The 22,538-nt window shown below is 34.1% G+C and overlaps 1 protein-coding gene across 1 annotated transcript; it reads left to right on the forward strand.

The window, feature by feature from the left end:
• Positions 1-14,568: 14,568 nt before the first annotated feature.
• LOC129945866 (tenascin-like) lies at positions 14,569-16,592 on the forward strand. Its single transcript, XM_056055807.1, has 3 exons — positions 14,569-15,065; positions 15,148-16,232; positions 16,306-16,592. Exons 1-3 carry the CDS (start codon positions 14,707-14,709, stop codon positions 16,347-16,349), a joined length of 1,488 nt encoding a protein of 495 aa, XP_055911782.1. The 5' UTR covers positions 14,569-14,706; the 3' UTR covers positions 16,350-16,592.
• Positions 16,593-22,538: the final 5,946 nt, after the last annotated feature.

The following is a 22,538-nucleotide window of genomic DNA, read 5'->3' on the forward strand; positions in this document are numbered from 1 at the left end:
CATACCCACTGGTTGATTTCCTATCCTTTAAATAACCAGCCCAGTCAGCATCTACATAGCACACCAAAGTTTCGTCTTCATTTGTTTGAAGCCTTAACGATTTGTCAACAGTCGTCACCAGGTATCCCAAAACCCTTTTTACAGCTTTCCAGTACATTTCTGTTGGATATCCTATTCTTCTGCTCAAAAGATTAACAGCTAAGGATGCATCTGGTCTTGAAACGGTTGCAATTGAAAACAGACACGGATCAGCTGTCGATGCCTTGAATCCCATTCCAAGTAAGATCTCTGTTGCTCTCTTGTTCCATTCCCGGGCTGATTGTTTTAGACTATATATGCTTTTATTAAGTCTAAGCACCTTTTCTTCATGACCCAACATTTTGAACCTTGGGGGTTGGTCCATGAAAATTTCATCGCTCAGTGTTGAATTTAAGTAAACATTTTTTTGTTTGGTTTTAAATATCCATTTACAACTTACTGTTCTTCTTCGAGGCGGCAGATCTGTAAGTTTCCAAACTTTAAGCTCGTTCATTGACTTCATTTCCTCTTGTGCAGCTTCAGTCCATTTGCGCTTCTCGGCAAGTGGTAAACGCAATACTTCATCCCAGGATTCTGGTTCTTTCGAGATACTAACCAGGGCTTTGTACGACAGACGTATTGGATAAATGCCTTTATTTGAACGCTTTGAAATTAGAATTTCCTGATTTTCTGTCTGATCTTGAATGTCTTCACCGCCTTTGGCTACTGACTCTTCTATAACGAGGGGCTCATATTATTCAAATACTTACTCTTCTTCAATGACAAGCGAGTCTTTAAATGAGATGCTTTCGTCTCTTCCCAGTCTTATTGAAACATATTCTGAATTTTCTTTCGGAGAAGTATCTTCCGTTGCATAATTGTGTACAGGTCTGGATTTTTGGCTTTTTGTGAGTTGCTGATGTTTGGGTTCATTTTCGATAATTTTCAAAGATCTGGATATCCAAACTCTATTAGATTTTGGATCAAGTATACGATATCCTTTTGAGTTGAGAACGTATCCAACAAGAGCGCCTTCTTCTGCCATGTCATCCCACTTCTTCCTTTTCTATTTTGGAACTATAAGGCAAAGGATTTGGATCCAAACACTCTAATATGGCTCAGATCAGTTTTCTCTCCAGTAAACAACTCAATTGGAGTCTTCTTGAGACTTTTACTGGGTAGCCTATTCTGCAAATAGGCTGCTGTTGACACGGCTTCTCCCCAGAAACGATTTGGAAGATTTTCATCAAGTAACATACACTTCGCTGCTTCACTTAGGGTTCGGTTCTTGCAAGGTTTTCTCCCAAATTTGTTGAACATAGCTGCCACATAACCTTTTATAGCATCTACTACTATCTAGCTACTTCATCTTTCGATTTTAGCAAATGCACCACTGTGTAACCAGAAAAATCGTCAATCAGTGTTAAAAAATATCGGTTACTTCTTGGAGTTGATGTCTGCTGCATAGGACCACACAGATCAGAATGTATCTTTTGCTTTTCTCTATTTTGTTTCATAGGAAACTTATACTGTGCCAGCTTGCCTTGATGCAATGTTCGCAAATGATATTCTCAGTACACTTCCTTAAATGAATGCCAGTTTCAAGATCTTCCTCTGGATCTCTACATGTTTACAGGACATTTCAATAGAATGTTCAGACTTCTTTGAGAAATATCTTCTGGTTATTGCCATTAGGTACTAGGAAATTTTACCAGCAACATCCGATTCCTGAAGACATCGTTGAAGAGTTATATTGTTGTGCTATCAATTTGAATGGAATCAAAGAAGTTTTTTATTGTTGGTCATATGGATTGTAGCTCCAGAGTCAATATACCACCCACAATACTCAGCTCGTACTTCAGCACAAACTTCAAACGAGAGAAAATCTTTATTGCTGATTCTGTCATGTGATGTTGATGCAACAGATGACTTAGCATGCTTCCCTTTTTGCAAAGTTGACTTGTATTTGTAGCAGTCCGCTTTAACATGTCCTATTTTGTTACAATAAAAGCACGTTCTTGCTTCTTTTACATCCGTCTTTTTCGGTTTTGTAGACTTTGATTTCTTCTTTGGTTAGACCGCATAGCAACTTTATTTTCATTTTTGTCATCATTGCTTTCAAAACGTCTTTGATATTTGTCTAACATTTTAACAGTGACATATTCAATTGTTAAGTCTACCTCATCTCGACCTTCGGGTGCAGTAACAAGCCCCGAGTAAAATTTTGGTAGACTTTCCAACAAAACTGCAACAACTTCATCTTCCTCTAAAGGTTTTCAAAAAACGTACAACCTTAAGAATAGCATCTATATGGTCACTGATAAGGGCGTCTTGAATTTTCGTCTTCCAGAAAATATAATTTCCTCCATTTAAAAGAGAAACATTCGCTTTCAAGTCCATCATAAGATTTGCAAATTCTACTTTTGAAATGTTTAAAATAATTAGCAATTATTATTTGTGCCACGATGCTGGGCCCATAACCTATTGAAAGTATCCTCTTCAATATATATTTCCTTTAGAAATAAAAACAAGGACTTCTTTCTAGTAACAATGATTATGATCTAATAATGTTAATTTAATTTTCTTAAAAACATTAAACGAAAATTTACTTGGAAAAATATATAAAAACAAAGTATAAATTAATTTAAAGTATTGAACAGTCTGAAAGAGAAGTTTCAAAAATTCAAAATAGTGCCTCGTGTTACGTGCCACACACTGCAGTAAACGTGATTTAATTGCGCTGATTTTTCAACTTATGTTTTCTTTTAGGTTCACTAGAGTTCGATTGTTGCTATAAGATCTCTCTTTGAGTTAGCCCTGATGACCCCAAAGTGACTGATAAGTTTTTGTAGGTTTTTGAACCGAATTTATTGAATCTTTAGCCGTGTGTGTGTTCACACCATTCATTCAATCCATTACCATATACCGGTAATTGTCACTATTGGCATTTAGCGCTTGGCCCCGAGCTTTCCCGAAAAAAAATGTTCTAATTATTCCAAGTGCGGATAAGGCACACCAAACAGTTACCCTGAGTCAATGCAATAGCTTTTGGTGTTTAAGTAGAGTGTTTTGGGTTCTTGGAGCCCAGTAATGGTGGTTATGTTAATAAACGATCCAGTTTAAATGAAAATGAGCCTTGTCGCTCCAACATCGTCTCGAAAAATAATTTGAGTGAAAACAAAATCACCTTCTTTGAGTTATTAAACGATTTGAATTTTGAATGGAAGGAACTTTAAATCCTTTTTTTAAATTTCATGTATAATCGCTCTTGGAAGTTCCAGTATCCAGTATCCAGTATTCCAGTATCTCTTCAAGCACTTCAATGTTTTCAGGAGTGTTTGAAGATCGAATCAGGCCTGGCTGTGGAGTGTTGATAGCCCAAGCAGTTGCGCGAAACCGCTGCACCCTTGAATGAATCAAATTCACATTCTGCCCTAACCGAGAACAAGACTGTCGTAACGAGCAGTTAGGTGCAAATCCTTACTTTAGAAAACTGTCTTTATTGAGCGGTGCTATCATAAATAATTCAGTTTTTGATAAATATTGTAAAATTGAAAAAAAAAATATAAAATACAAAATATGAAGAAAACCACAGTTTGGGCTACATACCTACCTTTCTCATTGCACTTCGGGCTCAATTACGTTAAAGCACCGATTTTTGTTTCAAATTTAAGAACTACCCTAATATGCATCTATAACCATCAACGTGGGTGGCAAAGAAACCGAGTACCTGGCTGTCTAAAATCGGTGCTTAAATCCTATCAGATTGTATGTGTCTCTCGTCTCACAAGCTACAATAACAAGGACGACGAAAACGACAACGACGATGAGGACAACAACGACAGCAACAACGACAACGCACGGAAAGAGGCTTTTAACGAAAATTACATTTTGTCCATTAGAGTTGTATTCTAGGTACGTATAAATGTTCCTATATTCCTTTTGAAAATAGTGCATTTGAATTCCAAAATAACTCCACATAATACCCCAAAAACAAAATGAAAGGATTTGTTTGTTCAATTTTCGAAAAGCAAAGGTTTTAAAGGTATAGGCTAAGAAACACACTTGTCGTAGGGAAGATAAATGTTGTTCATTTAAAGTTTCGATATCTTGAAATTTTAAAAGCTTACCATTATGACAATTTACTTTGTTTTTGAATCCAAATATATGACGTCACTTACAGTAAAATGAATTACATAGGTATATTATTTTATGGAAGAGAATTAAACCTCAAATATTCAACCTATTTATTTGTTTATCTACAAATTTGTATATAGGTTAATCATTGAATACTTTAAACTACGGATATAAATATATTTGATATATTTGACTCAAAACAAGGATTTGCACTCTCCATAAGATTAAAATTCACAAAAGGGTTTATACATCATTATATGACTGTTTCCGACAGCAACCTCATAAAACCAACCCTACATCAGCATCTCAAGGTTGTTTGAGGGAATCAATATATAAACTCATATCTTATTTGAGCACTTCACTCCATTTCCAACCCCAAATAATTGTATACAAATTTTCTCAATCCGATTCTGAAGAAATCGATAATTCGTGTACTTTTTCAAGACCCAGCCATACTTTTTTAGCTTAGATACTTTGTATTTTCAATTTTTTTTTTGTTGAATCTGTTTTGTTTTCAGCGTTTTTCCACGTGCGTTTAAGAATGATTTATTCCCAAATGTTTTCCTTTAAAAAATAAGAAAACAAAAATTATACAAATATAAATATTTTTACCACTCACAGACACTCGTTTGCAAGATGATTTATTACGTTTTTCTCTGTCAAATCTATTAAGTAGAAAATTGCTTATTTAAGAGAAGATTCATAAAAACACCACGAAATATTTTTGATTATGTGACTGGGGCGCAGTCTGGTAGTCAAAAAAAAACTCAAAACAACTTGACCCAGTGGTAATTTGACTTTAGACAGTGGAAGAACATTTCAGAAACAGAGGGTTAGCTGATGGCGCTTTAAAAGTACTTAATGTATTTTTTCCTTCATATTTTCATAAATTGCTTGTTTGTTTTTTTGCTTTCTTCTTCATTCCCCTCATTTAGATCATAACTCTCCTTGAAAGTATGATAAGGAGCTACCGTCAGCTCAAGGATAAATATAAATAAGTCCATACTTTTTTCCCCGAACAAGCCTAGACTGAAAACAATTTCGAAGAAATCCGTGTAGGCATAGACTTTTATCATTTTTACATCTTTTCAACATTATTTACTTATTTATATGTCATCGAAAATCAGAGAGGCATAGGGAGGTTTGGGGGGTGGTTAACAGAAATTCTAACTTCTATATTTTTTAATTATTATCCTGTCTGCAGGTTTAAGAGATACACTTACGTAGATACAATTTGTATCCATCTATCTGTGTATAAGATAAGATGGTGAACTGTGGCGTATGAGTAACATTTTTTGTCTTTCTGTTCTTGTCCTCTATGCATAAATCATGAGTTGGAAATTGTTAATCAGAATTTATATCTATATCAAACAATTTGTTTTGTATAAATAAATGTACATATTTCATTTCTTGTTATTGTGCATACATCAAACAATGGTCGTATCACTTGTAATGAGAAAATGAAGAGAATAAATAATTAATGAATATACCAACCTACGTCTTTTGTTTTACCTTCTTTCTTGGGGTGTATGTGTCTTTGTCAAATGGGGATATTTTAATAATGGAGTACCTGTAATAGTGTGACGTTCGTGATTTAAGGACATATACTCGAATGTTACTATATTGTAATTTATAAGTTCGTCTTTTGTTTAAGAGAAGCAGAAAAAAGAAATTAAGATATTCTTGAATTTCGTTGATGTTCTCAGAAAATTGATAAACTTTTTGTTATAGGGTTAATCGCAATGGCCTTTGAGCTATTAGTCAATAAAAAGTGATAAGTGGAATTTATCATTAGCAATGCTCCAGATTCCAGACTACTGACCATTGACGATTAGTCACTTTACTCTGATGGTGTGTGTCGTCGTCGTCTGATGTCTAATTTCATAAATACAAAGCCGTGATTCTAAAGTCAGATGTAATTCTTGAAAGTGAACCTCTGTAATGTATTTTTGAATAGTGAGTAATAGATTTGTTTTAATTATAGATAGTAGTAGTAGTATGTGATTTTATTTAACAATAATAATTTGTCTTTGTTTTACATTATTCACAATAGTAGAGCATAGGACTGTGCCGTCTGCCCGAAAAGGAGAGTATTATTTTTTTTTTATAATAAACACACACTATTGGATATTACTTCCCTTATTATGCAGAGGCACAGTGTGAGCACTAGGAAGAGGAGAGAGGGTTTAAAAGGAGATGTCGGTGCACATTGGTTTTGAATTCCTGAATATTGCAATGACTAGAAAAGACAGAGTGTGGTAAGGCATTCCACATTCGCGTAGTACGGCTAAAGAACGAATCTCTGTATTTGACAGTACGACTGAAGTTGGGCTCGAGGGTATACTGATGAGCATTCCTAGAAGCGCGAGTATTACGGTTGAACTGTTTAAGGGGAGGAATGCAACTGGCTATTTCACTAGAGCATAAGCTGTTAAAATAACGGTAAAAAAGGGTTAGACAAGAGACCTAACGACGATGTTCAAGCGAAGTAAATGAACTTATGATGATATTATCATCTATCATTTTAAATGCTCTACGTTCAATACTATGCAAGAGGCTTAAGTAGGTTGCAGGAGCACCAGCCCAGAGGTGGGAGTTATACTCAAGCCTTGGACGTATGTAACACTTGTAGATAACAGCCAGATGAGAAGGGGTGAAATATTTCTTGCATCACCTAAGGAAACCCTAACACCTTGCGGCATTTTTAGCGACATCGCGTATGTGATCATTCCACAAGAGTTGGTTGGTGACACCCATACCGAGAATATCGAGGTGTTCAGTCTCATTGATGCAAGTGGCATCCATGTATAATGGCAATGGGGGTATATCTCGCTTTAACGATACAAGACAGCATTGCGTTTTCGAAGCATTAAATTCCACGCGGTTTCTTATTCCCCATTGTACAATGCTGTTTAGGTCGGCATTTAATGAGCTTATCATATTTTGTCGTTGCAGTTCCACAGCCGATGTGAATCTAAAAACGAATATGAAAAGCTAAGAGTACTATCGTCAGCGAAACAATGTATTGGATTAGTTGTTGCAGACAGGAGATCATTAATAAAAATGAGGAAGATTGTTGGAGACAAAACAGAGCCCTGGGGCACACCAGCATTTATTTTATGGTTGTCAGACTTGAATCCATCCAATACTTCTTGTATTGAACGATCCGAAAGTCCATTCCTAATCCAATGAAGGGGGGATTCATGAAAACCGAAAGCACGCATTTTCGATAATAGAGCTTGATGCCAAACCCTATCAAATGCTTTTGAAATATCAAGTGAAATAATCTTACTTTCTCCAAAACGATGTAAGGATTTGCTCCACTGTTCGGTGAGATGAACCATGAGATCACCAGTGGACCTATTGCTACAAAAGCCATATTGCCGGTCATTAAGAAGCTTTCGATCTTCAAGATATTTCTTGAGCTGATAATTAATCAGCGTTTCCATGACCTTAAAAAGAAGGGACGTTAGTGCAATCGGTCGGTAGTTAGAGGGTGAGGAAGATTCGCCTTTTTTGGGAATAGACTGGACAAATGCAGATTTCCATCCGCTTGGAACGAGACCTGAGGAGCAGGACAGATGAAAAAGCTTACGCACTGGTTTTGCCAGCGTTGAAGTACACCTCTTTAGAACAATAGCGGGGATACTATCTGCATTTATTTATGTTAAGATCTCTTAGGACTCTTTCCACAGTACGAGTGCGAAAAAAGATTGGTCCCATAGAACCCCTATTTCACTCAAATACAGGCGGAGTCATAACACTCACTTGAAGCGTAGAATTGGCTGCGAACTGCCTAGCAAAGAGATTAGCTTTCTCTAAAGAGTTAACAAAAGGAGTGTCATTGACAACGAGCGTAGGAACCGAAGAAGAGAAAGAATTCCTCATGTTTTTTACAAATGACCAATAATTTGTACTGCCTTTGGGACATTGCAGTATTTTTTGCCGTAACTTTTGGCCATGTTAAAATTTGGTCCGTCGAATATGGGCGTTGCAGGCCTTTCTGGCTTGTTTGAACTTTTTCCGGCTTTCCTCAGTATGGTTGGCTTTATAGCAACGGAAACTAACCTCTTTGGCCCTAATCACCTCTTTACAGCTCGCATCAAACCAAGCGTTTTCCTTGGGTCTGATACTTTTAACCCTGTTCGGTATAAAAGTTCTCATACCCAGGAGAATTAAACTTGTGATCATATCAGCGCTGGCTTCGACGTCACTATCGAGGAAGCATAGTGACCAGTTAAAGATCCTGAAATAATTATTGAGACCGTCCCAGTTGGCTTTCTCGTATTGCCAAACGGTTCTCTTAGGAGCTCTTTCTTTAACTGAACAGTTTTGACACGAGAAATTTGCTGATATAACACAATGGTCAGATGTGCCTAGAGGAGATAGAACACTAACAGTGTACTTATCAGGGTCAGAGGTAAGAAACGAGTCAAGAGTGTTTCATTTTGGTTAAGACTGCTTTTTCCCCAATGCGCATAACGGATTAGTGACAAAACAAGGCAAATACCTATAAAGTGGAGTACGATTTTCACTGTTCTATGGTTGCGAAGAGTACAATCCGTCTTTTCTTCAGGGCCATATGATCGGTAGTTTAACCGTGTCAGCTCTCCTTTGGTTTTAAAGATGGTTGAAATGTTCTTTAGCGGATACTTGTCATGGAGATAGATGTTTTTACCAAGATTGTGCGACAAAGGCCTTTTAAAAATAACGAGATTCACTGCCTTCAGCTCTTTTCGTAAATTTCTCGAAAATTTTGGCATCAATTCTTTCCAACAATATTTGGAAGGTCGGGTCCCAGTTTCTCCAATCGCTTTCCACTAACTAAACATTATGTACCACCTCCAAACAAGACCATTGTACGAAGAACTGTGACCTCTCTTGGAGCAGCTGTCTCACAATGGCATTAGGTAGTCGATGATTTGGAAGCGCCAACACTTTTTTAATATAGTTTAGATGCATCTTCAGCGTGAAAATATATAGTTGCGGGACTCTGGTCTCTAAGTGCAGCAAATACGTAGGTGTATGCTCAGGCTTGAGGTTTCTTCGTAAGCTCAATAGAACCAGTTTGAGTCCCTTACGAAACTTGAGAGGCTGATTATACTGATATGATTTAGATCGTTTAGATCTTTAAAGAAGAATTCTCCTAGGTAATTCTTGCGTTTTCGAGCCAGAGCAGGGAATGTGCAGAGAAGATGAAGAACTGTTTCTTCCTGCAAAAGTCATTTGAGAATACGCCCAGTCTCGTGGCGTGCTTTCCTATTAGACAGTGTCCGGTTATGACACCTATTATCGAGCTTATATGCGATCTGCTAAAAGAGAGCAAGCACCTTGACCGTTTTAAATCCAGTGTTGGCCAGATGTTTTTTGTGACTTGGCACGTGGTGAAGTTGTTCATGCCCTCCTCACAGCATAAATTGTGTAAGTCTAATTACAAAATTAGAACGATAAGGGAATTCAAAGTCTAACATGAAGTCTCATTTGCTATAAAAGACAATTCTGCTGTCATTTTTAAAATGGTCGAATGGACTTGATACACTGTCAAGTAAGGATATCAACTTTTCAGCAGCACATTACTAATGTGTATTGGTCTTTCAGATTTTTAAATTCGAAGCTTTGAGACCAATTGTTATATTATTTCTGGCTCTCACATTGTAAAATATTTTTTACAAATAACAAATTAAAAAAAATATTTAGCAATTGTTAAAAAACATAACTTTTTAATCTAAAAAAATATGAAACACTGGGATGATAATGTATCAAAAGATATTGTCCGTGTATTTTACCGCATTAATAGGATGCAAAATTTCTTACGATAAGTTAGCTTTGCTAATATTTCATTTAGCCCAGTTTTTTTGTATTGGCGTTAGAATTTAAGGATATGATTTATATTAAAATTAGGGGATCCCCGAACAAAACCAAAAACTGGGATTTAACAGAGTCTGGCACCACAATATACAAGGTTACTTTGGGAATTAAATAAATCTCGTTTTCAAATTAAACTGAGTTTTAAAAAACCAGTGGTAAAAAATAACATATGTAAGAATATAGCCTAGGATCATATTTCGTTAGCATGTCTCCCTTTTTTGGCTCGCATACGGAACTAATTTTAACAAAGGAGGTGTCAAAACAAAGAAAATTTTCCGTAGGCTATGCGAAATGCATTTTATTGAATATTAATTTATAATTTGTTAAGAAAACTTAACTTTTTATTATAATAAAAATATGAATAACGCGAAAAATATTATGTAAGGGAAAATGGTTTGTGTATTTGTATTAATTTATCGAATACACACCATTTTTTGTCGGTAAGCTAGTTTCATCCCAAGACACAACTCATGCTAGTACAACTCATCCCTGAAATAAAAAATACTTGACATACTTAACGAAAACAATTGTTTGTGTATTCAACTAGTTCGTTCAAAGCGTTTTCCTTTTAGAATGCTTTATATTAATTTCATATAAGAATACCAGGATGAAAAACAAATTATCTGAAGATAAGAAAGAGCCAGAACATATATTTTTAAATTGTAAAACGGTCGCCTATTGGTTGTGTCTATTAGGTAGGTGTCTAAAATGAATAAAGAATAGTTCATTCGAGTACAATACAAATACAAAAATACTAAAGTGTGATTTTTTTGAGGTTAGGACTTTCATGCATTAGTATTTGACAGATCACGCGGGATTTCAGACATGGTGTCAAAGAGAAAGATGCTCAGTATGCTTTGACATTTCATCATGAATAGACTTACTAACGAGCAACGCTTGTAAATCATTGAATTTAATTACCAAAATCAGTGTTCGGTTCGAAATGTGTTTCGCGCTTTACGTCCGATTTATGGTCTACATAATCGACCAAGTGAGCAAACAATTAATGCGATTGTGACCAAGTTTCGCACTCAGTTTACTTTATTGGACATTAAACCAACCACACGAATGCGTACAGTGCGTACAGAAGAGAATATTGCGTCTGTTTCTGAGAGTGTTGCTGAACACCGTGAAATGCCGATTCGTCGCCGTTCGCAGCAATTGGGTTTGTGTTATTCGACCACATGGAAGATTTTACACAAAGATCTTGGTGTAAAACCGTATAAAATACAGCTCGTGCAAGAACTGAAGCCGAACGATCTGCCACAACGTCGAATTTTCAATGAATTGGCCCTAGAGAATGTTGGCAGAAAATCCGCTTTTTTATCGACAAATTTTGTTCAGCGATGAGGCTCATTTCTGGTTGAATGGCTACGTAAATAAGCAAAATTGCCGCATTTGGAGTGAAGAGCAACCAGAAGCCGTTCAAGAACTGCCCATGCATCCCGAAAAATGCACTGTTTGGTGTGGTTTGTACGCTGGTTCAATCATTGGACCGTATTTTTTTCAAAGATGCTGTTGGACGCAACGTTACGGTAAATGGCGATCGCTATCGTTCAATGCTAACAAACTTTTTGTTGCCAAAAATGGAAGAACTGACCTTGGTTGACATGTGGTTTCAACAAGATGGCGCTACATGCCACACAGCTCGCGATTCTATGGCCATTTTGAGGGAAAACTTCGGAGAACAATTCATCTCAAGGAATGGACCGGTAAGTTGGCACCAAGATCATGCGATTTGACGCCTTTAGACTATTGTTTGTGGGGCTACGTCAAGTCTTAAGTCTACACAAATAAGCCAGCAACTATTCCAGCTTTGGAAGACAACATTTCCGAAGAAATTCGGGCTATTCCGGCCGAAATGCTCGAAAAAGTTACCCAAAATTGGACTTTCCGAATGGGCCACCTAAGACGCAGCCGCGGTCAACATTTAAATGAAATTATCTTCAAAAAGTAAATGTCATGGACCAATCTAACGTTTCAAATAAAGAATCGATGAGATTTTGCAAATTTAATGCGTTTTTTTTTTTAAAGTTCTCAAGCTCTTAAAAAATCACCGTTTATAATCCAATCACATTTCTTCTTTCCTACAAGTTTTCAGCTCAATTATGGAGTTATTACGTTCAGTTTATTTTGTTCGTTAAATTTTAAAAGAAACAAGCATACAAACAAGTACAAGACATTGCTATTCATGTATTGTTTACAGTCAGGCTCTTATGCGTTTTGGATTTCAGTTTTGAAGTGACACGTAAGTAATACATAGTTGTAGAGGTTGTATTCCTGACAACAGTACTCGCACACAGGAATGGTTGAGATTTGTAAGTCACTAGGCCCTGGTTCACAACGGACTGTTGCGCCACCCCATTTGATTTTTTTGGTTGTAAAAATACATATAATTTCGGGCTCATGCACAGTTAAAACACTTAAAAAAAAAAAACTATTTTAAGATTCAAAATTTTACCTGAAAAATAAGTTTGTCTTCAAAAATTTAAACGCCATTTTATAAATCAAAAACCCATGATTTTTCAATGTTTTTTTTAATCGTTAGAGCGGTTTTTTAAATATTTTTTGTATATATAAGACTTTTTAATTTTGTTCTTAAAATATTTTTTGTAAGTAGTTGTTTAGTGATTGTAAATATACGCTCTACATTTGAATTTCGTAAAAAAATGTTGAACCGTTTTTGAGATATAGAATTTTGAAAAAGAAATTGCACTTTATATAGTCAAATATTGTTAAGGCAATATAAGTGCTCGTTACAAATCAAAATGAAATCGGTGCATAAGTTATAAGAAAACATTAAAAAAAAAAAAAAAAAAAAAAAAAAACGGTTCTATAAGTGGAATCTTACTGGAGCTATACAAAAATATGTGTTTCCTTCTAAAAGAAGCCATCGGTTTGTTTTTAAGAAAAGTCAAATTTTCGTTTTTTTGACCAAAAAATTATATAGGGGCTAATGTTAGTTTTGAACCAAATCTGCTCAAAAACCTTAACTTATAAGTTTGAACTCAATCTACAGAATCTTTAAGGCTGTAGAAGCGAGGGTTAAAAAATAACCTAGATTATAAAATAACAAGAGTGAGAAATTAGTTCGAAATTACCTGGGATGCAATTTAACTCGGGTTATACATTAAAATGGATTTGAAGATAACTTGGATTTAAATAGTACCAGGGTTAAAAAATATATAATATCCATGGCTAAAAAGTAATCAATGTGAAAAAAAATACGCTCAAGCTAGGTTTCGAAATAACCTTCTAACATATGCACTCCTTATAAAACTTTTCTATACAATGTAAGATTAACTAAAGTAGTTGTTTACTTCCTTTTAAATTTACATTTTTATGAAAAAAACTGTGTATTTTAATTTGACTGATTGGTCACAGGAGCAAGTTTGTAAGTAATTTTATTTTAAAATGCTACAATAAAACAAACGTAAAACGAATTTAAAATCCTTTCTGCATATTTTTATGTAGTGATTTATTAAACTAATTCTTGAGACGAAAAAATCTATTCTAAACGTACAACCGAGCGAACTAACTAAAGTTTAAATTAAATTCCAACGCAAAGGTAATATTATTAGAAAAATGTATTTCACTGTACCACCATCACCATAACAAAGCTTAAAAACACCTCATCCTCCAACAGGTCCAAATAATTCGAATTGGACTATGAACAGCTGCCCAATCCACCCTATTCTCCAGGTTTTTTACTTTCAAAAGTCACTCGCCGGGCAGACATTTCGAATGAGGAGGCCTGCTTTGGAGACTTCGAGAAACCCAATTTTTCTCCACTTTTTCCAATCGCTTATCGCCTTAAACTTTAATTATCGACAAATTACTATTTTTCTAACTAAATCGCGGAACAAACTTTCCTTCTGACTGCCATATCTACCTAACATGATCATTTTATATTATTTGAAATTCTCTGCACCTTCGAAACATGAGTCTAATGCCTATGCAAACACTTAAATAAGTTCCAACTTCCGATCGATCGTTTTCCCAAATATAAATATCTCTGTTTGTTTTGTTAATTTCTTTAAACACTGTAATCTGAATTTAAAAAAAAAACAAGAAATTTCAAACATTTTAATTACAATATTGTAAGTCGCTGATTTATTTAGTTTATCACGTCTTGATGTATATAGAACTTTCGTGATGCTTATCATTCTACTTACTACGAAAATAGAGTCTAACCGCAAAAATCTATCTTTGCAATTGTTTACAAAATACCCTTGATCTATGTTTACGTGCCAAAAACAAAACAACTGTTTACTTACAGCGTAGCCCATCACCAGCACCAACGACGCAAACCACAGCTTGAAAATGAACAACAACAAAAATGTTCATGGCATTTTTGAGATAAGCCCAAGGCGGCCTCAGCGGGCGGGCGGCCGTCGGCGCGGCGGCGGCGTCGGCAGCATTAAACATTCAACAATGATTCGAAATTTTATCAGTAGCAGTTTTTGTAGTCGTAGTCGAAGTCGAACTTTTATCACAGATTCCTTCCTATAAATCGCACATAGTTGTGCGGAAAGTGAAAATACTCAAATGTACGAGTATTGTAAATAAATATCTGCAATATGAAAATCCCGGAATTAATAAATCCCACAGTATGAACGTGATGGAAATCAAAAGTCTCATTCAGTCAGTTTTTAAATTTTACTGCGACAACAAGGCTTCAAAATGAACCATATAAAATTTATCCTAATATCAGTTGTTTGGCTAAATATTTTACCCTCTTTCTCCAGTGCCAATTGGTGTATTCAAGAGACTACCTCAAACATGAGAGTTACAAAAGCCAAGACAAAAATTATAACCTCCCGTAAATGGTTTGGCGGAATTAAGAGGAAAACTGTTTCGTATACTGTGACGGAACTAGTTCCAAGGATAAGGCAAAGACGAGTCTGCTGTGAGGGATATACTTTGGACAGGCTTCAAAATATTTGTGAACCAAACTGTCCGAATGGATGCCCCCGGTTATCGGAATGTGTCAGGCCAAACTATTGTGAATGCCAAAAAGGATATCAAATGAAAGGATATCGGTGAGTTTAAAGACGAAGCGAGTTTCTTGAGTTTATTGTTGTTATCTTTTTTTCTTCTTCTTCTTTTTTTCAAATCGAGAAGCTGTGAGCCAATATGTGAACCAAACTGTGACTTCTGCATAAGTCCAAACACTTGCTTATATGAGCCAACGAAATCGTTTGATCAAACGGTAACTGAAGACATCACAACTCAAGATGACATTGAACACTTGGTCCAGACCGCCAATCCAACAACATTTGGAATAGTTGAAATGCAGTCAACTACACCATCTGAACCAGAAACGCTTGGGACAACCCCAGAGCCACTTTCCACAGAAATTACTGATCTGACAACTTCTACGTCTTGTCCATTCCCAACAGAACGAACATGGACGGATAAGATGAGACGCACTACTTTACATTATCGAGAAAGGAACGCATTTTGCTTCTACGAGTACCAATGTTTGACTGGCCTTGGTAAACTTCTACTTGTTATCAAAAATTGTCAATGCAATGATGGCTACGTACATGCGTGGTCAGACTGTCATCGTGACTTAGGTTTTGAGGCTAGCGAATGCGTTAAGGAGAGCCTTTGCACATCAGCAACAACAGAACAATATCAAATAAGTACAGATCAAGAGCGAATTGCAAGTGAAGCTCCTGAAACCACAATCTTTACTTCGACAGATATTTTTTCAAACTCCTGTGAAGAGGAATGCCTGAACGGCCTTTGTGTAAATGGACTATGTCAATGTCCCAAAGGATCAGTCTATAGCGTAGGGTTAAAAAGTTGTATTGACAGTTCATCTTGTGATACCATATGTCACAATGGAACTTGCCAAGAAGATGGTTTTTGTGAATGTCAAAAAGGGTTCATTTATCAATATTCTCAAGGTTGTGTTCCTGACGATGATGATGATGATAACTGTGATAAGAAGTGCATCAATGGCTTTTGTGAATCTTCATCAGGCAAGTGTAAATGTCGTGATGGTTTTAGTCATAGTCCTGAAAATGTATATGAGTGTGTTGCAAGTGTTGGAACCGGAACTGGAAAACTTGAAAGACATAACCACTCCGAAGAAGGTTTCCCATGGATTTGGGTTGTTTCGACAATTTTCATCATAGCTATTCTTGGATTTTTTGTAATTAAAAGAGCACGAAAACATAATTATAATGTGGATAAAGTTGGTACGTTTATTTGTTAATATATAGATTATATTTTATTTTTAATTTATTTGGAATATTTTTTTTTTTTTTTCAGAAAAAAATCGACATATAGTTCATTTTGATTCTAGAGATGTGTGAAGTTTTGTATGAGGAAGATGCACGGATCAGTCCTAAAAGAAAAAAAATGAAAAATTTAGTATAAGTCATAGTTAAGCATTCTTGTGATAAAAAATTATATATTTTTAATAAAAACAAAAATTTGGAAAAGTATGAAAATATTGTTCGTGGTTTAAGTTGAAAATAATTAAGTTCGTGATATATGTTCATTAAAATTGGGGTTTTGATCTTTTAAGCTGACAGACAAAACCACATAAAATTTTACAACCAAGGCTGTGGTTACATTTTAATGTTTGCGTGTTTTTTTGTTTTGTTTCTTTATAGGTATACTATAAAAGTTATCAAATGGTTAAAAGTTTAAAAAAATTTAAGTTTCCGTAATCAAGGGTTACCAACCTTTAAAACAAGCTTTTGACAGCTAAAAGTTAAAAATTAATGAAAAGAATCTGTTAACAAAGTTAGCCCACAGAGTTTTAAATTATGTTAAACATACATGAGATATTTTAATTGTATTAATTTCCCATAGGAAGTTATTGTAATGGGTCCGATTTGTCAAATTGAAAATTTTGACATTTCTCGACGTTTCAAGGTCAATAGAGTCAAAATAAAAGATTTATAGAAAGATGTATATGAAAGAAGAGATATCGACTTCAAATTAATTTTGTTATACAGATAAAAAGGTAAAAAGATGCAGAAAAGGCTCTCAAGAAAATTGCGTGCGCGGTTTTTTTTTACCATAGCATTTTGAAAAAAAGCTGAACATTTTGTTTAACCCTAAATATCTTACGAACCAAAAACTTCAGAGACGTGAATTAAATGTGATATTATATATTGTAACGTAATACCAAACTAGTACCTTTTTGGAAAAAGATCCAATAAACGGATTCTTTTATAAATACAAAAAAAAAACTGAAAAAAACTTATCACCTCGAAAATTTTACGATTTCATCTCCAAATAATTTTTTTTCAACGAATAATAACGTTTTTAAAGTCTGGTAAAATTTTAAGAAAAATCAAATTGACAGTTTTTTTTTTTATAAAATATGAAAAACCTAACCTACTGAAAGTTGGTAAAAATTGAATTTTGACTTAAATACCTTTTCAAAACCTTGAGATTATGGTTTCAAACTTATTTTATCTTTTACAAAATTCTTTTCAAAAATTTTAGATTCTTACTTCCAACTAATTTTAACTTATAAGAAATGTTGTTTTCATCAAAAATTTTGAGAAAAATTGAGTTGATAGTTTTATTTACAAAAAATAAAAACCTAAACAAAAAAGTTAACAAAAGTTGGTAATAATTGATTTTCGGATCAAATGTCTTTTCAACACTTTGAAATATTGGCTTTATACTACTTTTATCTTTTAAAAAATATTGTTGTCAACATTCAGTAAAATTTTGAGAAAAATCTAATTGACAGTTTTCTTACAAAAAATAAAAACATAAAATAAAACTTTTTAAAAATTTACTTTTGACTTAAATAGCTTTTAAAAATTTGAGATATGGCTTTCAACTTATTCTATCTTATAAGAAATATTGTTTTAAACATTCGGCTAAGTTTTGAGAAAAATCGAATTGATAATTTTTTTACAAAAAAAAAAAAAAAATATAACAAAAGTTGGTAAAAATTTATTTTCGACTCAAATATCTTCTACTACTTTTATCTTTTAAAAAATATTGTTCTCAACCACTCAGTAAAATTTTGAGGAAAATGTGTTTTTTACAAAAAATAAAAAACCTAACGAAAAAACAACAATGAAACTTGGTAATATTTTACTTTAATTCAAATAGCTTCTCAAAATTAAAAATATTGTCTTCAAACCTTTTTTATTTCACAGAAAATATTGTTTTCGATATTCAGTAGTTTTTTTTATAAAAATCCAACAGTCCATTTTTTCCTAAAAATATAAAATCCACAAAAAATTGTACTCAAATTTGGCAAAAATTTATGTTCGGTTCTACTATTAAAACTATAAAACTTTTAAGAATAATTCAACTAACAACTTTTTGAACCAAACACGAAAACCTACAAATCTTTAAGCAAGACAAATCGACAGACGGAATGGGAAGTTATCAGTGTTGGTTGCATCCTAGCCTCTTTTTAATTATAAAGTTTGAACTTAAGGAATAAAAGGTTTATCTGCATAAATTAAGCGATGTCAAATTTTATGATCTTGGTGGCCAAATGAATACGCCATAATGTGCCTTAAGACAGTCCTAATTCCTGAGAACAACGAGGAAACATTTGGGTCTTCGGCAATACTTTCACTTACAACAGCAATATTTTCAGAGGTACGAGCAAAACGGAAATACACAGGCCCTACAATTTTGTATCCAATCCAGTCTCTTCAAATTTCTTCACAATTTTGCACCGTTAGTTGGGCGATTATGTTAAACATAATCTACACTTAAAGCACGATAACATTTTTGTAAATATAAGCCTTCCAACTGGACAAAAAAAAATTGGTTTAACAACTTAGTTTGACAGATGTCGAATTCTAGCCATATGCTTTTGAAACCACAAAATAAATAACTCGTTACAACAATTTTTTTGATGACATCCTTTACAGTACATAGTCACTATAAACAAATTAAAAGCTTCCATTATTAAATAAAAAGTACCTTAGATGATCCAAAGACCAGGCGTTATAATGATTTTTGGAAAAATGGCACAAAATTTGGCTAACAAATCTTTGGATACTTCTAAATATGAAATTAACTTTGCAATGTAAAAATAAATCCTAAGTGCTTTTTAAGAGTATTTGTTTTAAAGATATGTTCAAAATTGTAAGTGAATCACTTCAAAACTCAAATAAAAATAAGTTTGATTTCAAAAAAAATAAATTTGATTCAACTTTTCAAAACGTCTTTAATTCATAAATTTTGACCTTAAAAATATACGTTTAACTTTTGGATTTCGTTAAAAATATAAACACGTTTTTGAGATATCGAATTTTGAAAATGTTTGATCGTCAAATATTATTTCGACAATATATGGATAGGATATGCTTTGGTAAAACAAAGAAGTTGGGATGATACCCATGCTACCCTACTGTTGTTTTTGAAGGTTTTTGTATTTTGTAAAAACAAAGTTGCCGATTTTTTTTTTCTTTAAAAATAACTCAAAGTTCGCAAACATATTTGTCATATGATAAAATAAGTTTGATGTTAATATTTGTGTTCGTTCCTGACATTTTTAGTCGAAAACTAATTTTTTATCAATTTTAGCAGAATTTTTTTTTAAATTTTATCCTCCGATACCAACAAACCAAAAGCCAACACTTTCATCTATTCTTGAAATATTCAAATCAAACATCAGTTTTTATTATTTTTTTGTAGTATTTTTTGTATACTAATATTTCATATAGACTGTTGGATTTTTATAAAAAACTTTTATTAGTGTTAAAAACAACTTTTTGTAAAAAATAAAATTAGTTTAAAGGCGATGTCTTTAGTTTTTGCCAAGATATTTAAGTCGAAAATCAATGTTTACCAACTTTTAGTAGCTTTTTTAGGATTTTATTCCTTGTACAGAACCGTAACTTCGTGTTTTAAATGTGGACGACCAAAATTGAATCCCGAACGTCTTTTTAGACAGACAAAAAGACAAATGAAACGGTAAAAAAAAATTGGGTGGCGCAACAGTCCGTTTGAGAACAAGAGCCTAGCGACTGACAACTCTCAACCGTTCCTGTGAGCGAGTACTGTTGTCAGGGATGGAAGGGACCTATAGTTTTAAGCCGAATCCAAACGGCAAATTTGAGAAAGCACTTTTCATGACAAGAATTACTCTTGGAGAATTTGTCAATTCCTCGCAAGAGGCAGTACCCGTGAAAAAAACTTTATGTGGCATAGGCAGGGATCGAACTCAAGACCTCTCGCATGACAGTCCATCGCACTACAACCACTTTTTTCGTGCAACCACTTTTTTCGACTTCTCTTCCCTCATATTTGATTAAAATCTCGTCTACCAACATTTTACGAATGCAATACTTGCTTTTTATTGTTCCTATTTGCTGCAAGTTAAAAAAAAAGATAAAGGGGTTTAAAGTTTTGAGTTATCAGCGGCTAAGTATCATCGTTGCTTGGGTTATGGAAATTCATCAAAACTTAATTACTTAATTAAGGTGGCGCTACAGTCCTGTGTGAACTAGGCCCTCACCCAACAAACTTCCCCATCTAGCTCTGTCCCTAGCTAGACTTTTGAAAGATAGTGCCTCCAGTGTTGACGTGTGAGCTCTGCACTTATCTTTCAAGCACGATGTTAAAAAAATCGCATTACAGCCTATCACCTTGTCTAAAATCTTTTTTGACATCGAAAGGTTCTGGTAAGCGTGAATTCTCCATCGTCATTCTGCACAAACGCACGAGTTTGGCAGGGATTCAAAAACCAGACATGGCTCTATACAGAGCGTCCCTGTAGATGCTGTCATATGCGACCTTGAAATCGATGAAAAGATGTTGTGTGACGATTTGATGTTCCTCGGTTTTTTCCAAAAGACCTTTATTTTCATCTAAATCTACGTTTATAAGCAGAATTGTCTCATTTATGACTCGAAAATCCAAGAATGATCTTTGAAAAGCCTCCTAACGTGCGTCGCATTTTTTATTGCAGTTTTTGGGCTGAGTTCAGATGGTGATGTGATTAGCACTTGCTTATTCAAATTATTAACGATTATTTAGAGCCTAAGTGTTAAAATGTTGATTTGGTTCACAATACTTAATTTAGCCAAATCGTAGTTTTTAATGACGGCGTAATTAGTCAAGGTGTAAACAATTGGTCATCGAGGTCTTGTGAATTTCCCCTTCGGAAGTAAGCTTTTTAGGTTTTTGATACTTCGGGATCCTGAATTTTTGTGATTTTGATTTTCCATATTTTGACATTTGAGGAATTTGGATTTTGGGTTTTTAGGATTTTGGTTTTCGGAATTCTGTTCAAATCACGAAAAGAACATCTTTTGATTTGTCTTACAAAATAATCGCTTTAAAACCTTAAAATCAAGATGATCCTAATTAAGAAAGTAATCGTTTAATATTTGTTAAATCTTGAAATTATAACGGGAGTAGGTATAAATTAATTTACAAAAAACTTTTGTTTTTTAAATCAGACTCATGGCATCCCTGATAAGAAAATGATCTCCCTTTTAAACTTTCAAATGCAAAAGATGTTAATTTGTAAAGGCTTATCTTATTTTCATTCCAAAACAAAAGGAACGTGAATGCATTACAGAAATTTGAGAGAGGGGAAATCCCTCAATTTCAATTTCTAGTTCTGGAAACTTGGGACTTGAGCATAGTTTGAAATGGCATATTATCGTACTATAAAAAAGAAATAAAAGAGTTCCCACTTTACTAAACTTCTAATAGATTTCTGATATTTTAACACGCATCTAACAAATGTAAAACTTTTGTAAATCTCAAAAAGAAAAACTGTTTTCATGCTTTTTTTATATCAATTTTTTGAAGTAATTTTCGAACAATTAATCTTTGTAGAGAAATTGACAGTTTCTATTGAGTATGACTTTTCAACGATTGTCAAAAATCTATACCTACGAAACTTTTCATCGTAATCGTTACTCTGTCTCTCCTTGAAAATAAGTGTTTCAACACTTTCGAAAAAAAAACTCTTAAGGCTATTTTTCGAATCATTCTTAAATTGGGAACCCATAACAATTCTTTTGAAATCAAGGTTCGTTGATAAAACTAGCTGTATACACATGATTCTAAGTAACCCGTTCGCATAGGTAAGGCTTCTAAAACAGATTGTTTCCCTAGAATTATATCAAAATACTAACGGAAGTTCTTCGCGGCGCCAATTGTATATTTATATTCAAGAACTCACGACTTTGAATGAAACATTAGCTAAGGGTTACACGAACTGTAGACGAGTCAAAGGGAGGAAACACATGAGGGTATAGGTACAGAAGTTATAAATGATGATGGGAACCTTTTGAGAAGGGTGCAAAGAACGTTAGCGTTTCATTTCACTCACAGTGAAAATATCATCGTATTGAAATTGAATTGTTATAGGTACTCTCGAGCACATGGATATATGTTTTCGGCATATCATAAAGCAAAGTATTCCCTTGATAAGAGAGAGGAAAAGCACTTTGTATATTATAACGAGAGGAAATTTAAGCTCAAAAAGTGAAATCATTGTGTGACGCTGCTGTGCAAGTTGTTTTATAAAGCCTAAGGGCTTTGCTGTG

This window comes from Eupeodes corollae, chromosome 2 (assembly GCF_945859685.1).
Source record: "Eupeodes corollae chromosome 2, idEupCoro1.1, whole genome shotgun sequence".
In the NCBI taxonomy this organism is placed as follows: Eukaryota; Metazoa; Arthropoda; class Insecta; order Diptera; family Syrphidae; genus Eupeodes; species Eupeodes corollae.